Source organism: Dermacentor albipictus, chromosome 3 (genome assembly GCF_038994185.2).
Source record: "Dermacentor albipictus isolate Rhodes 1998 colony chromosome 3, USDA_Dalb.pri_finalv2, whole genome shotgun sequence".
In the NCBI taxonomy this organism is placed as follows: domain Eukaryota; kingdom Metazoa; phylum Arthropoda; class Arachnida; order Ixodida; family Ixodidae; genus Dermacentor; species Dermacentor albipictus.
In genome coordinates this window covers 14,723,090-14,738,157 of record NC_091823.1, presented here as the reverse complement: position 1 = coordinate 14,738,157, position 15,068 = coordinate 14,723,090, and the positions used below count along the sequence as shown (strand labels likewise).

Below are 15,068 nucleotides of genomic sequence, written 5' to 3'. Positions count from 1 at the left end.
GCTGTGGTAACGTTGACTCGATGAAAAGCGCAAGTGGAGGGGAGCGAACGCTTCGAGCTGCCTGTCGACATTACGCGACCTCCAACGCTAGGCACGAGGGAAGACGGCACACAGGAAGCTTCCATACATCGCAAATCGGCCAAACTTGGCGCCCACCGCAGTCTACATCCAAGGTAGGGTTCGCGGGCCGCGTATGCACAGCTAGAGAAGAAGTCGCGGACACTCTTTCTTTTTTTTGCTTTGCTAGGACAACCTAGCCTTGCTGATAAGCATTCTTGTAAATCAGCCGACAATCCTCCATGTGGGAAAGATAAACGAAATTTTCAATTTTTTTTATATTCGATCCGACATTGGCATAGCCAGGAGGGAGAGGTGTCAAAACCCCCCAACCGAAATTTTCTCGCAGCGTTAAAGAAAGGAAACGCGGACAAGACATATGACAGAGGAGCAGGGTGACAACAGCTACCAGAAGGGGCACAACGCGTGCCTACTCTTCAGAGAGGAGGAAGCAGAAACACAGAAATGGAAGACAAGAAGGAAGGAAGGAAAGAAAGAGCAAGATGGCCAATCTCAAAGAATAAAGGTGAACACACGCAGTACAGGTTTTACACAGTAGGGTTTACTACAAGTACAGCGTAAACCATGCGGCACTATCGTGAAGTAATGACGAAGTGCTACAAAACACAGATCTGCGCATATCGAGAGCGGCGAATCACACGGCTGAAATGAGCGACCGGGCTTCTTCGCAAACGGCCCTGCTGATTTCAGTAGCGGGTTCTCGCTTTTCGGGCCGTGTCGGCCGTTTGCTGCTTCTTGTGTTCGCGCATTACGAAGTGAAAAGTGGTTCATTTGATATCGCTATAGCCAGAACTCAACTATACTGAACTCGGCAGACCAAAATCAGCGTCGTGTCGGCCTAGTGCGACAGCGCCCGCCGGTAGTGGCTGCACAAACTCGTCGACTGCAGGTACAGACCGAACCTCCGCTGAACGACGTCGACACCGGCTCAAAGTCGATGCAGACAGTTGCTAGAGCCAACAGTCGTGCATTTCAACTTTGGAAGCTGTATTAAACTCACTTGAAGCTCGAGTAGATATCTACACCGGCACAACTGCTGCGGCGATTGCACTGTCGGTGCGATGTTTTCGCTCAGCAACCATTCTCAGCAAGCCTCACCGAACGAAGGTCGGCAGACTGGTTTTGTCGGCGTTGGCGGCACGAAAACCAGTCACACCACGCGGACTCGCAGTCGTCGGTCGCATCGGCAGGGTTGTCGGCCTAATGTGACAATGCGATTCTAAGCTACACGGTCTGCCGAATGCCAACTGACCGGCCGATCATCGGCTTCTGTGTCTTGTCGGCATCTTGCCAGCATCGGTGTCGCGTCGGCCCAGTATTACGGGGCCTTTAAGAACTTTAATAGCGTTGTGCCATATTTAACAAGGCGCATATTAGGTTTGTGGCACTCTCAATCAATACAACATTAAGCAAACGATATTTTGTTCGATAATATTGAATAAATTGACAACCTTTTAAAACTCTAGCTGTCGTTTGGACTCCCCGCCTAATGTATGTCATATAAGAGACCAGTAGTGAAATCAAGATAGTGGACTCAAATGTTTGGGCAAGCCGGACAAAAAGTGAAATAAAAATATCAAATTGTGTTTTGCTACTCTTTTTCCCTTCCTTCGGCACGTACGCCGGCAAACCTCTATGCGTGTATAAGTAAAGAGCTCTTGTTCGCTTTAATACACAAAAACGCATAATACGTGGATATCTAATACGTGAGTAACGTGAATAAGTCGCACTTGCATAGCGTAATGTACAGTATGCAAAATATCTGCGCATGTATTACATCGTCCAAATGCGTGAGAAATCTTGGTCTCAGATTTGAGCCAACAGAGACATATGTTTGGATGAATCCGAAAAGTATTCATTGGACTGTCTGTTCTGTAGCTCCTACAGGATCAGTTGTCTGTCACTGGCGGTCGTTGTGACGCTTTGGAATGACACTCGATTGCAAGTCCATACCTCTTTTGACACGGGCGGCATTTGACAGATGTCGGAGCATGTACCTTACAGTAGATACAGCAAAGAGGTCGTTTGTTTCGCGTCAGGTAATTAGGGAATGACATTTCCTCGCACCCCATCAGCTGTTGCAAGCACCTCGGATATATGTCAATGCCGCGGTTACGCGTATACAGGCGCTCTGTAGTCCATTCACTCTAACCTTTTTTTATTTTTATTTTTTTTTACGTGGCGTTTGCCGGTCTCAGAAATTGTTGAATGTTATGCCCACTGATGAAGAAAACAAACAAGGTAAATGTGAAAGATAAGTGTTGCCTTTGATTGCGCTTTCCGCACGAATTGACAGCACCTGAGGCTATCTACTTTGAGTTTTATGCGTTGCATATTGCAATCACTCAGTTCAGCCCTTGGGCGCGGCCGGGCAGCCACCATTGAGGGTATGAGCCATTGTTCATTGCTGCGCGTCTCATATGTGGGTCTATTCTCTTTTAAGTTTGCAATGTTTGTTATTAAGTTCCTTCTATTTTTATGCGTTGCATATTGCAATCACTCAGTTCAGCCCTTGGGCGCGGCCGGGCAGCCACCATTGACCTTTAGCGCAACCACGTGACGTGACGTCACGACTGCCGGAGGAAAAGCTGGGCCCCAACTCGCGCATTATGCAACGCATTCTTGGCTTAACCAAGCTAATCCTGGCCACTTTTTTAGTACTTGAGTGTCTCATCTGAAGCAAATAGCTTCAGATGAGAATTGACTGGGGGAAGGGGTGGAGGCGCGCTGTAGAAATATTTCTATACCTGCAAAGAATTCGCTAGAACGCACGTGCGGAATGAGAAATGAAGTGCTCAATATTTTGGCGCTTGCTCTTTTTTTAGCGAATGGGCAATTAATGTTACAATAATTGTTATAATTAACGGTACAAAAAGCGAGAAATTGCGGTACATTACTCTGTGTAAGCCTGACCCTCCCATGCTTGTGTTCCTCATATGCGAATGGCCTCATTAAGCGCACCGCATGTAATGCAACATAAACGATACCTTTCGCAGTGCAATTTTTCGGCAGAAGGCTACTAGATCGATGTGCGTCGACGCCATCTGGGTTCCTCCACTACAGCATTTTTCACGCTCATTGTACGGCTTGTAGACATTTTGAGTGCAATCTTTTTGTATATCTATTGATATAATATAAGAGTGCTTTTCTTACGGGAGGTAATGATTTACCAATTTTTGACGCGTGCCACCAATGCAGACTCCCAGAGTAATTAATTTATTGGCGCTGTTTAGCATCATAAAACACAATTTAGAGCTATTGCAACCGCTTTTAGACGTTGTTATGAAGGTCTGCTGATTTATTTTCAACAGGTAGAGTTCTTCAACATGTGCCTAAATTCACGTACAAAAACATTTTTGCGTTCTGCCCCAGAGAGAGAAGCGGCTTCCGCCGGTTGCCTTAGTGGCCGTCGCAAGCACGTGGAGAGCACGAGGTTGCCACGACCACTGAGCCAACGAGGCGGACGTTCTTAGATTGCGAGTACAAGGCGGTAGCATGCGGCCCATGATTGCATGACTTAAAATCGTGCTCTCTGTCATGCGCATTGCTTATCATTATAGTGATCCCCAACTAATAAGAAGTTAAGAGGGGTCCGATGTAGTGCGTTGTCAACTACTAGTCCCGAAAATTATGCTGCATATATAAGCAAGGGTTAACTTGTTTGTCTTTATAGTCACCAAGGGCCGTATTAAGTAACATATATTTCCATTGTCCGTTCTTTATGTCCTTCTTAAATGGTTGGCAGGACGCCATGACTTTGTTATCGCCACCGACTGTCACCCGCTGCGGAGGATGATAGGAAATGAATGGACTCAAAGGAAAAGAATCATTATGGTCCAAAAACAACCATCGATATCAATGATCTTTTATGTGACTAAAGTAGGCAAATAATATAAGGAGGTCAAACAATCGTAAAGCGAAATTCAGAAGCATACAGAACTCTACACAGTACGAGGCCGGGCAGAAGGGCATCTAGAAGGTCACAAGTCCAAGGTAAACACAGGCACAACGTGTTTATTTCGAACTTTAAAATTGCGCATTACATCTTACACGCGAAAGTCTTGGCATGATAGACAACGAAGTTGTCGCAGTATCTCTTGAACCAAGAAGTTACAGAAATTGAAACACATTTACGGAGACCACTGAGCGACAAATAAATGGCCCAGTCTTTCGGCTGGAAGAAAAAAACTAACAGTAGATAAAAACACTGCCTAGTAATGTGGATATACTGCGCAATATAGTTTGTGTTCTTGCTCTTAAATGCAGGTGTCGCGGCTAGGTATATGACAAGATACTATCAGCTAACAGCGTGTGCTGGCGTTTGGCAAGATACAAGTTTACAGCCAAAGATTTCTTCCCACGGATTTCAGATGTCAACACGAGGAAACTAACTTTGCTGCGCGGTTAACTATGGATTCACCTACAATGCTAACTGGAGCATGCAACAGCGAGCATGTTGCAGGCACGCTAGGTGTCCCACTAACCAACATGTGGAACATGGGGAGCTAAAGGCTGACCAGCATCACAGTATAGCTAGAAAAGGCTATCAGGCAACATCATGACAACAGGGTACTATATAGAAGCCCGAACATCTAAGCAAGGAATCATGGCCAGTTAAGCGAAGCGCATTTGTCCTAAGGTATTATATTAATGATGCTTTGCTACACAGGCTGACTAAGGCATCTTCAGCTATAGAAGAAGAGTGTTTTATGTCCAGTTGTCTTTAGCTACGTTTAAACACCGAGATGGTAATTGCCGTTTTTTTTATTTGTTTGATTCACTGGGTATGAAAAGTACAAAAAGGAGGCAGTGAGTTAGCTTAAGTTAAGCCATTAGGCAAACACACACTTGGTCGTGGAGTGGAAAAGGATTAACTTGCGGACGAGCACAGCAACAATATCGATATGCAGAACAAAGATGCACGACTACAGCTTGCATGGAAACATTGTAGGGCTCGGAACATGGTTCATAAAAAGTAACATATGGAAGGCGAGAAGAATTTGTAACAAGCTTAGCTATGTAACAAGTTCAGCACAGGACAAAGATAACAGCGCGATAGAGAACTATGAGGAGCAAACGTTAACTATACTACGTCACCTATGCAACATGTTATTCTATTGTGTCCGACAACTCAAGTGCAATGATTAAAACTTCTTTGCAGTCACAGTAGAACGAAAATGTTATGCATCTCTGTCACTCAGTCGGACGTTAATTGTCTAGCTTAGCCGCCAGAATCATTGATATCACTAAGGGAGCACAGTTGATTTGGGACACCGGAAAAGAGTGCAGCATTCACATGCATGGACAAACGCGAACAAGCCACTGCTTTCACGCATCTGCACGTAATTTCAGCTTGCTGTTTATTAAAGGGCGCACCACTTGCTGTCTTCTGAATAGAAACAACAAATTCTCTGGCTTGTGTCATTATTCCCCGGTGTGTCAAATGTGTTCCGCAACTGCAAACATGTGCGCATGTAAAAAACAAAAATAAAGACAACAAAGTTAACGCAAAATCTCCAATGTTAGGTACAAGTACTTGATGTCATTGTGTGTGTGTGTTGATGTGGGAAGGCGCTCTGTTCAGAGTGGAAACCTTAAATAACGAAAGGAAGGGGAGACAAAAAATACATACACAAAACAGACACTATAACTGTCATTGGCATGGTGCAGGCTAAAACCTTGCACACGCCCACACACACACACTAATACAATTAAAGTCCTCAACTTTCTTGGTATTCGCCCAGAACATTCCCCTCCCTCGTCTCATCTGGCCCGACTGCGCATTCGTTCGCTTCCTTCGTCTATCCAGAGTTCAAAGTTCAAGCGAAGGAGCTCTGCTGGGGAGGCGAGAGCTGCGATGAAGGCGACATAGGGCGTCGGTTTTGGTCAAGACTGGAATGCCCGGTGGTCGCGGGGCTGCCGCAGGCGCGTGCACTGTTGTTGTCAGGAGACGAAGGCGACACACGGCGAGCAAACAAACAACGAAACAGCAACGGTGGCGGCGGCAGCAGCGGCGGAGATGTGGTCGGTGCTCAGTCGCGCTCGAAGTACTGCCACCTGTGGGAATGCGGGTGAACCTTCCGGTCGGCGACGTGCTTGGGCCAGTAGTCCGGTCGCTTGGGACAGCGGCCCGAGTCCACGTCGTACAATCCGTACTCGCACTCGGGCACGTGACAGTCTTGCGTCTCGACGCACCTGCACAGGTAAGGGCCAAGTTCGCTGAATGGCTGCAGGTTCGATTATGTGAAGCCGGCTGTTCGAGCAAGCAGTCAGGATGACACAGCCCAACCGTAAAACGTTGGCATGAACCTGCAATACGCCTCGATACCACGCGCTGACACTGAGGCGGCCGAGGCCGATTAAAATAATAGCGTCGCCGCGCGCGTGCACAAGCACGCGCCCACGCGCTCGCACATACATACATACATACATACATACATACATACATACATACATACATACATACATACATACATACATACATACATACATACATACATACATACATACATACATATATACATACATACATACATACACACACACACACATACATACATACATACATACATACATGTACACACGTGCTCACGCGCGCCAGCACACACACACAAACAAACAAGCATTAAGGCACTCGCTCATGCAACTTTCTCACCGTGAACGCACGCAGCCTTATAACAGTCAAAACCACACAACACACTTGTGGCACGGAACAGTAGTTCTGTGACTGCAGCAGCGACTTAACGGGGTAAGGGTAGGGACATGTCGATTGATATCGTATTTTAGCTCCAAGCGGGTGACTAAAATTACAGAAACAACGTACTTCTAATCATTCGTTCCATGCTAAGCGCTAATATAGGGCACGGTGTTTAGGTGTGGTGTCACACACAATTGCGTCGCATTGTTGTCCGCAGCCAGCGAAGCGATGTGATTGGCTGGGACACTAGCTAAGAATGAACCGCATAATGTTAAGCGCATGCAAAGAAGTTCGCTAATTCGGTCAACTGATCCGGCCCATGGAACCCATGTATAGCTTCCACAGCTGCGCATTTTGTCTGGCACTAAGCATACTCGCCACGTGCAGCAGGTGCATGAGAGCAAAAGCTGTTTCCCGACGCACGCAGCCAAGGCGGGCTTTACTTGGCAATATTGTTTAGAATGTGTGCATCCTTAGCGCACGATTTGCGGCCGCCCAACTGGAGCGCGGTATTTATGGCACGTGGCAAGCATGTACCCCCACTCCATGTGACGGTACGCACATGCACCACTAATATAAGTATATATATACATACATACATACATACATACATATATATATATATATATAGATTTAGAAACGAAGGTGCACACTTACGAAAATTTCATCTTTAATGTTTGTAACGTTTCGGCCGTGGCACGGCCTTCGTCAGAATAAACACACATACAAGCGCGCAGCCGCTTTTATGGGCATGCGCACGTGGGCGTAATCAGTAGTACATGCACGTGTACACTTGCAAATAATAATGATAATAATAAAAAAGTACAGCAGCAAATATAACTCAAGCACGATAAATGATATGCATTAAATATCATTCACGTGTAATGATGATTGTACATGAAGTACAGCATGATATCGATTGCGACATTGGCAAAACTGATTCGGCATGCTTTGTCAATTCTTTACAAGAACAGGGACATCAAGATATGGCAGAAAGGCACGACACTTTTCCTACGCTCTCGTTAATACCGGATGACACAGTGTTAAATTTGTGGATGAGAAAGGATTCTCGTACTTCTCGATCATGGTGCGATTTGAAACCTGATTGTATTATGGTTACACTGATATTGTCAAACGTATGACCTGGCAGTCGAACATGTTTAGATAATGGCAGGTGTGGCAAGCTGTTAACGTGTGATTTGTGGTTATTGAATCTGACACGAAAGGATGTTTCGGTCTGACCGATATACTGCATATGGCACACTGAACATTCAAGCAGATATATGACGTTAGCGCTGTCGCAAGTGAAGTCGCCGTTGATTTTAACACAAAAATTGGATGTTGTGCTTCTAGCAGTCTTTGATGTGGTCATGTGTGTACAAACTTTACAACGGGGCTTATTGCAGGGATGACAACCAGCAGGAGCAATCGCGTTAGTCTTAGAAGAGGTTACTAGGTCACGCAGGTTTCTAGAGCGACGATAAACAACCCTTGGCGATTCCGTGAAAATGTGTTTAAGACGGTCGCTTTGTGTTAGTAAGTTATAATGCTTCCTGAGAATGTGGGACACGTTAGGAATAGATGCAGAGTGTGTTAGGATAAGGTTAGTTCGTGAAATCGGCGCCGATCGCTTGTCCGTGCAGATGAGTTCCTTCCGGTCGAGACAGTCGGCCCGTTTAAGGGCATCGTCAATTATTTGTGAAGGGTATCTCTGTACGGTTAGTGCGTCACGAAGCTGGTTACAGTTGCGAGTGAATTCACTATTGTCTGAACAAATTCTTTTGAACCGGATAGCTTGGCTGTAGGGAATGCTCGTTTTGCAATGCTTGACATGGCTACTGTTAAAATGCAGATATCGCTGTCGGTCAGTGGGCTTTCTGTAAAGGTTTGTCGTTAACTTACCATTGCACAGAGATACCGATACGTCAAGAAAGTTTATGCTAAGTGATGAATAGGAATGGGAAAAGGAAATTGACGGTGCGGCGTTGTTAAAGTCGGTAATGAAGGAAAGTAATGCAGCTTCACCATGGTGCCAGATTAAGAAAATGTCATCGATGAAGCGTTTGTAATAGAATGGTTTAAGGTCACGAGTATCGAGGAAATTCTTTTCTAGTAAGCCCATGAAAATGTTAGCATAATTGGGACCTATTTTTGTGCCCATGGAGGTACCACTGGTTTGAACGTAATGTTCGCCGTCGAATTCAAAGTTGTTTAGTTCAAGGATTAGTGTTAAAATTATGCCAAGGGTAGAATCGTCGATGGGTTTGTCATCTACCGAATCATTATATGCGCGGAGTACAGATTGAATCCCATCTGTATGGGGAATGTTCGTGTACAGTGACGCCACGTCCAGTGTGACTAGAAGAGCATCGCTTGGAACACACAAGTCAGCGATATCCGACAGGAAGTGGTTAGTATCTTTGATATAAGAAGAAAATTTAGGAGGAATTGAACTGATAAGGTTATCTACATAGCGGGACAGATTCTCTGTGACAGTACCTATTCCTGAAACTATTGGTCGCCCTGGGTTGTTTTGCTTATGGATTTTAGGAAGGAGATAAAATCTACCAGCTACCGGGCTTAGTGGAACTAATGACTTCACTACAGATTTTTCTATCTTGTTTTCTTTCGCGAGATTGTCTAAAGTGTCCTTTACCATGGTTTTGAACTGTTCGGTCGGGTCGTAACTCAGATGCCTGTAGAATGACTGGTCATTAAGTTGTCTGTGAGCCTCTGTTATGTAACTGGCTTTGTCCATAATGACGACTGCGCCACCTTTATCAGCGGGTTTAATGATGATGTCATCACGGTTAGCCAACTTTTCAATTGCGTCCCTTTCTTTGGGACTAAGGTTCCGACGGAATGGTAATTGCATTTTGTATGCTTCAAGTACATCTCGCTGCACAGCTCTGATATATAGATCGAGGCATTTATCTCTTTGAGAAGGAGGAGTCCAGGAGTGCCTTTCTGCCATATCTTGATGTCCCTGTTCTTGTAAAGAATTGACAAAGCATGCCGAATCAGTTTTGCCAATGTCGCAATCGATATCATGCTGTACTTCATGTACAATCATCATTACACGTGAATGATATTTAATGCATATCATTTATCGTGCTTGAGTTATATTTGCTGCTGTACTTTTTTATTATTATCATTATTATTTGCAAGTGTACACGTGCATGTACTACTGATTACGCCCACGTGCGCATGCCCATAAAAGCGGCTGCGCGCTTGTATGTGTGTTTATTCTGACGAAGGCCGTGCCACGGCCGAAACGTTACAAACATTAAAGATGAAATTTTCGTAAGTGTGCACCTTCGTTTCTAAATCTACCTATGCACCGGACCTACAGAACTTCTCATTGAATTATATATATATATATATATATATATATGTATATATATATATATGTGTGTGTGTGTGTGTGTGTGTGTGTGTGTGTGTGTGTGTGTGTGTGTGTGTGTGTGTGTGTGTGTGTGTGTGTGTGTGAAACATAGAAAAGCCAATAAAGCTAAACAAAGTAGAAATCTAATGCGAACCCGATTTTTCAGCAAGAAAATTGGAAAGGGTTTAACGTGCGTTGCACAATGTTGATATATTGCATAATGGCGGCCGGTTTCCTAAACTCGGCTTCACTGCATAAACCTAGTGTGTGTGTGTGTGTGTGTGTGTGTGTGTGTGTGTGTGTGTGTGTGTGTGTGTGTGTGTGTGTGTGTGTGTGTGTGTGTGTGTGTGTGTGTGTGTGTGTGTGTGCGTGTGTGTGTGTGTGTGTGTGATACGACCCAGGCTTTCCAATGTAGCATGCAAACATAGAAAAGCCAATAAAGCTAAACAAAGTAGAAATCTAATGCGAACCCGATTTTTCAGCAAGAAAATTTGAAAGGGTTTAACGTGCGTTGCACAATGTTGATATATTGCATAATGGCGGCCGGTTTCCTAAACTCGGCTTCACTGCATAAATTTTTGAAGTTATTTTTGCCGCAGTACGGAAATGTCATGCGGTCAAGCATGCAAACGTCGCGAAGGCGGTTTTGGTATTTTATCCGATTGCACCGCGCACGCAATTTAGGGCGCAATTTGCTTGAAAAAGAAAAAAAGACTCGTGTTATAATAGGGTAAATACCGCAGTAAGTCCCTGCGAGCTATAGTTATTGCTTGAATATCTTCCAAGGGAAGGCCGAAAATTGGCGTTTTCGGCAGGAGATGACGTGTGTTCAACGCATTCACTGTCCCCTCCACTCCGTCGAGACAGACGCCTCCAGTAAAGCGGTCACTATTGGGATAACCACAGGGGTCTGGCATGTGTGTGCTAACTGCTCAGGTTTAAATTACCTGGGGAAGGTCAATTTTAGGATCGTAATAGCGAACGCTTGTGAACATATATTTCATATGCATGGACGCCGGCCAGGACTTTCGGCCGGGATCGAATTAAAGAAAAAATCAACAAACCGGAGTCGAATTAGCGAAGTTTACTGTATATATATTTGAATGCAACTTAGTCTACCAATGCCATCACACAGCAAAACAAAACACAAATTGTAATTGTAAACGATCTTAGTCAACTATACGTATGTGTAACCATTAAGTAACCTTTGAAACTGTACACTAACGTATACAGAGGGACGAACGATTTTTCCCCTTTTCATGCCTTGGCTTTTCACTTACAGAAAATATTCCGGATCTCTTGTGGACCCCTGCTTATACGTTACTTTCGCCGTTCGACAATGGATGGATAAGGAACGAGCTCAGTAGGGCAAACATTAGTACCTCTAAATTTAAATTCTTGTACACGTAAGAGCGCCCTCATTTTTTTCTGATCGCATGCGCAATCTTCAAGAGAAGCCTCGCATTGGATACTGCTTGATCTATGATATATAAAAGATGAAAATTTCTTAGCGACCTCGTGTCTCAATATCTACCTACTCACTCGTACAATTGGTACTGAGTCACTGCAACAAATCGGAGTACTTCAATGTTAAGCTGCCTGACTCGGCGTACTCGTACACCATTGATTCAGCCAAAGCAAGTACTCTCAGGGCAAAAGCGTCGGGCATGACACACCGGATACGGCGCGTTGCAGAGGAAGCGCCGTGCGAAGCTTAACGTGAAGTTTGTCGACTCTATACGACAGCTGTAAGCAGCTCGTGTCAACGACACCAAACTCGTTAGTAATGTAGAAGAGTTCCTTGCACCCTCCGCGAGCGCTGGCTCTGCCAGCAGCAGCGTCGAAACAGCTGCACTGTTCAAACCGCCAGCTCTGACCCAACGACACTGAACGCCTTTCAGGAGGAGCTTTAGAAGCGCGCGATTAGGCTTCGTGAGGCGTTGCCCCCCTCCGGCATCACAAATATACAGCTGTCTGTCGCCGCTGGCCGCGATAAGGATCTGCCTCTTCCATCATGCCAAAGCACACAAACAGAGGGCGCGCGCTACCCGAAGACTGTAAGCGTGGCTCCGAATCCGCTCCCAGGAGCCCACCACAGCGAGGCAAAGGCAGATCTGTCGCGTCTTTGCTGCACTTTTTATTTGTTACGCAAAACAACATTACAGTTCAATGTCAAGGCAGTGTACGAACCCACACCCATCTTGGATAGAGTCGGGTCAATGTCACACAGCTGCACTTCTTGTATGTATCAGCAATACCGGTTAAGGTAAACAATGTAAGTAACACTATAATCATGGTCATCCTCATAAACAACGAAAATAAAGAAGCTAAAACAACAACAAACATATTAAGGCGAGCACTATTCGACCAACAATTACGAGGAAGCTTTAGCTCGGGCCCAACTCCGACGCGGCCTATTCAAATACATGTAAAACGCAAGAACGTTTTTCTGAAATAACCCTTGGACCGATTCTAGTGAAATTTCTTTCATTCGAGAAAGAAAGTTAAATACTAGTGATTGTAGGAAGCGGAATTTCAATTTAGGGCTTGAATATTGTTAAAAATAAAAAGGTTTTCAAATGTTCGACCATTCGGAAAAAAATAGAAGCACGAAGTTTACAAATTCATAGCTCTGCACCAACAGCAGATATCGCGGTTCCGTAAACGGCTTCCATTAGATCATTCATCGCGGACAAATTCTACATGGACTTTCACATCTTACGTGAATTTCTTACGTCGGTTACATGGGTTTTGCAAAAGCTGTATTTTGATATTACTAAATTTCTTTTATCATCATGCGTGACATATGAATTTTGTCCGCTTTAGATGTACTATTAGATGCAATTCACAGAATTGTATTATCCTTTTTCGCTGTTGAGTACGGAGTTGTAAACTTGATAGTTTCGTTCTATGAAATTTTTCGATTTCTGCCAATTTTGAATAAAAAATTGACGACCTAAATCGAAAACTCGAAACCAACAGTCACTAGACATTCAGTTTTCTTTTAAATGCAAGAAACCTCGTCAAATTTGGTGCAGTGACTGCCGAGAAAAAACGAATTCTCCTTTTACATGTATTTAGATGGAGCACCCGAGCTAAAGCTTCCTCTTAAGGACTTCCCATACGAGGCAGGAAACTTCCTAGGGAATCTGCCGTCATACCCAATGGAATTCCTGACGAGTGATTCGTTAAACTACGGCATTCTCTGGCGCTTTAGGGATTCTTGCAGATGCTTACAGACAATAAACGATGCCGCAGCTACCGTGTTGCGTATTCCGGTTTGTCAGGAAGTCACCTGGAAATTCGGTTTGTCTGCTTTGCAACTAACACACCATAGCAAAGCAGCGACGAGATACCAGACTAAGTATGGCAGGTTCTGGTGCACGGCGCAGCAGACGGGCTGGGTGCGAAAAGACGCGTCGTTATAATTGTAGTTCTCGAAGCTTCGCAGTATGGGATGAGGCGGGGAGCTAGGGTCTTTTGTGCACATGTGAGAGCGTGTACGCGGTTGCCGTGTTTCTCCTGGCTTTCTGGCGCGGGTGTGCGTGTGCGTGTGCGTGTGCGTGTGCGTGTGCGTGCGTGTGCGTGTGCGTGTGTGTGCGTGTGCGTGTGCGTGTGTGTGCGTGTGCGTGTGTGTGTGTGTGTGTGTGTGTGTGTGTGTGTGTGTGTGTGTGTGTGTGTGTGTGTGTGTGTGCAGCAATCCGCCAACGCAGCACAGGCAGAAAGTGAACAACGTTTAAAGAGTTACACCTCTCTTTGTCAAATTCGAAATACTTGAGCAAGCATGTTGGAAATGCTGGAGGCCATCGAGGTCTGTGTGTCTTCACGACCTGACCACCGAATTACCCTTCACCGATGGGACTGCCCGCATTTAGTGGACACCGGCTTCTCGGAGGATGTGAGACTACTGGCAAAATAAATGGCGTAGTGCCCCAGGTTTACGGGGATTCATAGCGCAATAAGCAAACAAACGTGTCACATGCCTTCGGGCCAGGTCTCCGAGTGGTTCCCGCCCCCTCTTGATCTTCAGGCAGCGCTTTTGCTTCTCGAAACAGTCGCAGCTGCAGCGCCCGTCTTCGTACAATCGCCGTGAGAACGGTTCCGGACAGTTATGGCACCTGTGGGGAGAGAGAGAGAGAGAGAGAGAGAGAGAGAGAGAGTTCCAGATGACTCGCAGATCTATACTGGAGTGAAAGACAACTTGGAGGTGAGCAGATTGGCTTTCAAGCAACAGTGAACAGAAGCACTAAGTCAGCTTAGACTGGTAGACTGCTCTTTTGAAACTCTTATTTGCGTTTCTCCGGCGGGAAAAGGAAAAGAAACATGGCGTTGATTACTCACTAACGAAAAATAAAGGCCAAAGTTCCCCTCACAATTTCTCCTTTGAACCATAGCGCCTATTACGTCATTTTTCTGTCAGGAATTTCATTGAACTTTCGCGAGTTCTGGCCGTTTTTGGGCAGGAAAATCTGCAGAAGCTTTGTTCGCGTACATTATAAGCCAATTTAACCTTTCTTTCTTAACTAAAAGCTTATTAGCCCTGAGGAGATAATATCGAAATGCGTCACAACCTGCGGCACTTCGGCAGATATTTCGTCGTCGGCGCTTGTCTCAGCTTTACGCGTCTTTTTCAGATTTCCAAAAATCACGCTAACGGTAACGAGAACTATCCGGTATTCCAAAAGTGTAATCCACCAATCAGTGCGTTCTTAGTGCCCATTTCGTAAAAATGCAAATTCATAAATCATCAATTTAACGCATCCACCACCATCACCACCACCACCGCCACCACCACGAACATCGCCGTTTGCTGCATCCACGCGCAAGCTGCAGGGTCGGTTGTTCAGTGTAAGTAAATGTAAATTGAGCAAAATATTTCGTTATAAATAGAATTTTCGCCAATTTCTT

General features: G+C 45.1%; 1 protein-coding gene across 1 annotated transcript in view; it reads right to left on the bottom strand.

Annotated features, from left to right (window-relative positions):
* Positions 1-4,072: 4,072 nt before the first annotated feature.
* The window catches only part of LOC139057253 (uncharacterized), a 149,810-nt gene continuing 138,814 nt past the window's right edge, over positions 4,073-15,068 (bottom strand). The window contains exons 5-6 of the mRNA XM_070535134.1: positions 14,144-14,278; positions 4,073-6,273 (exon numbers count right to left, since the gene is read on the bottom strand). Coding sequence (XP_070391235.1) covers positions 6,111-6,273; positions 14,144-14,278 — 298 coding nt within the window. The 3' untranslated portion in view covers positions 4,073-6,110. The remainder of the gene's footprint in view (positions 6,274-14,143; positions 14,279-15,068) is intronic.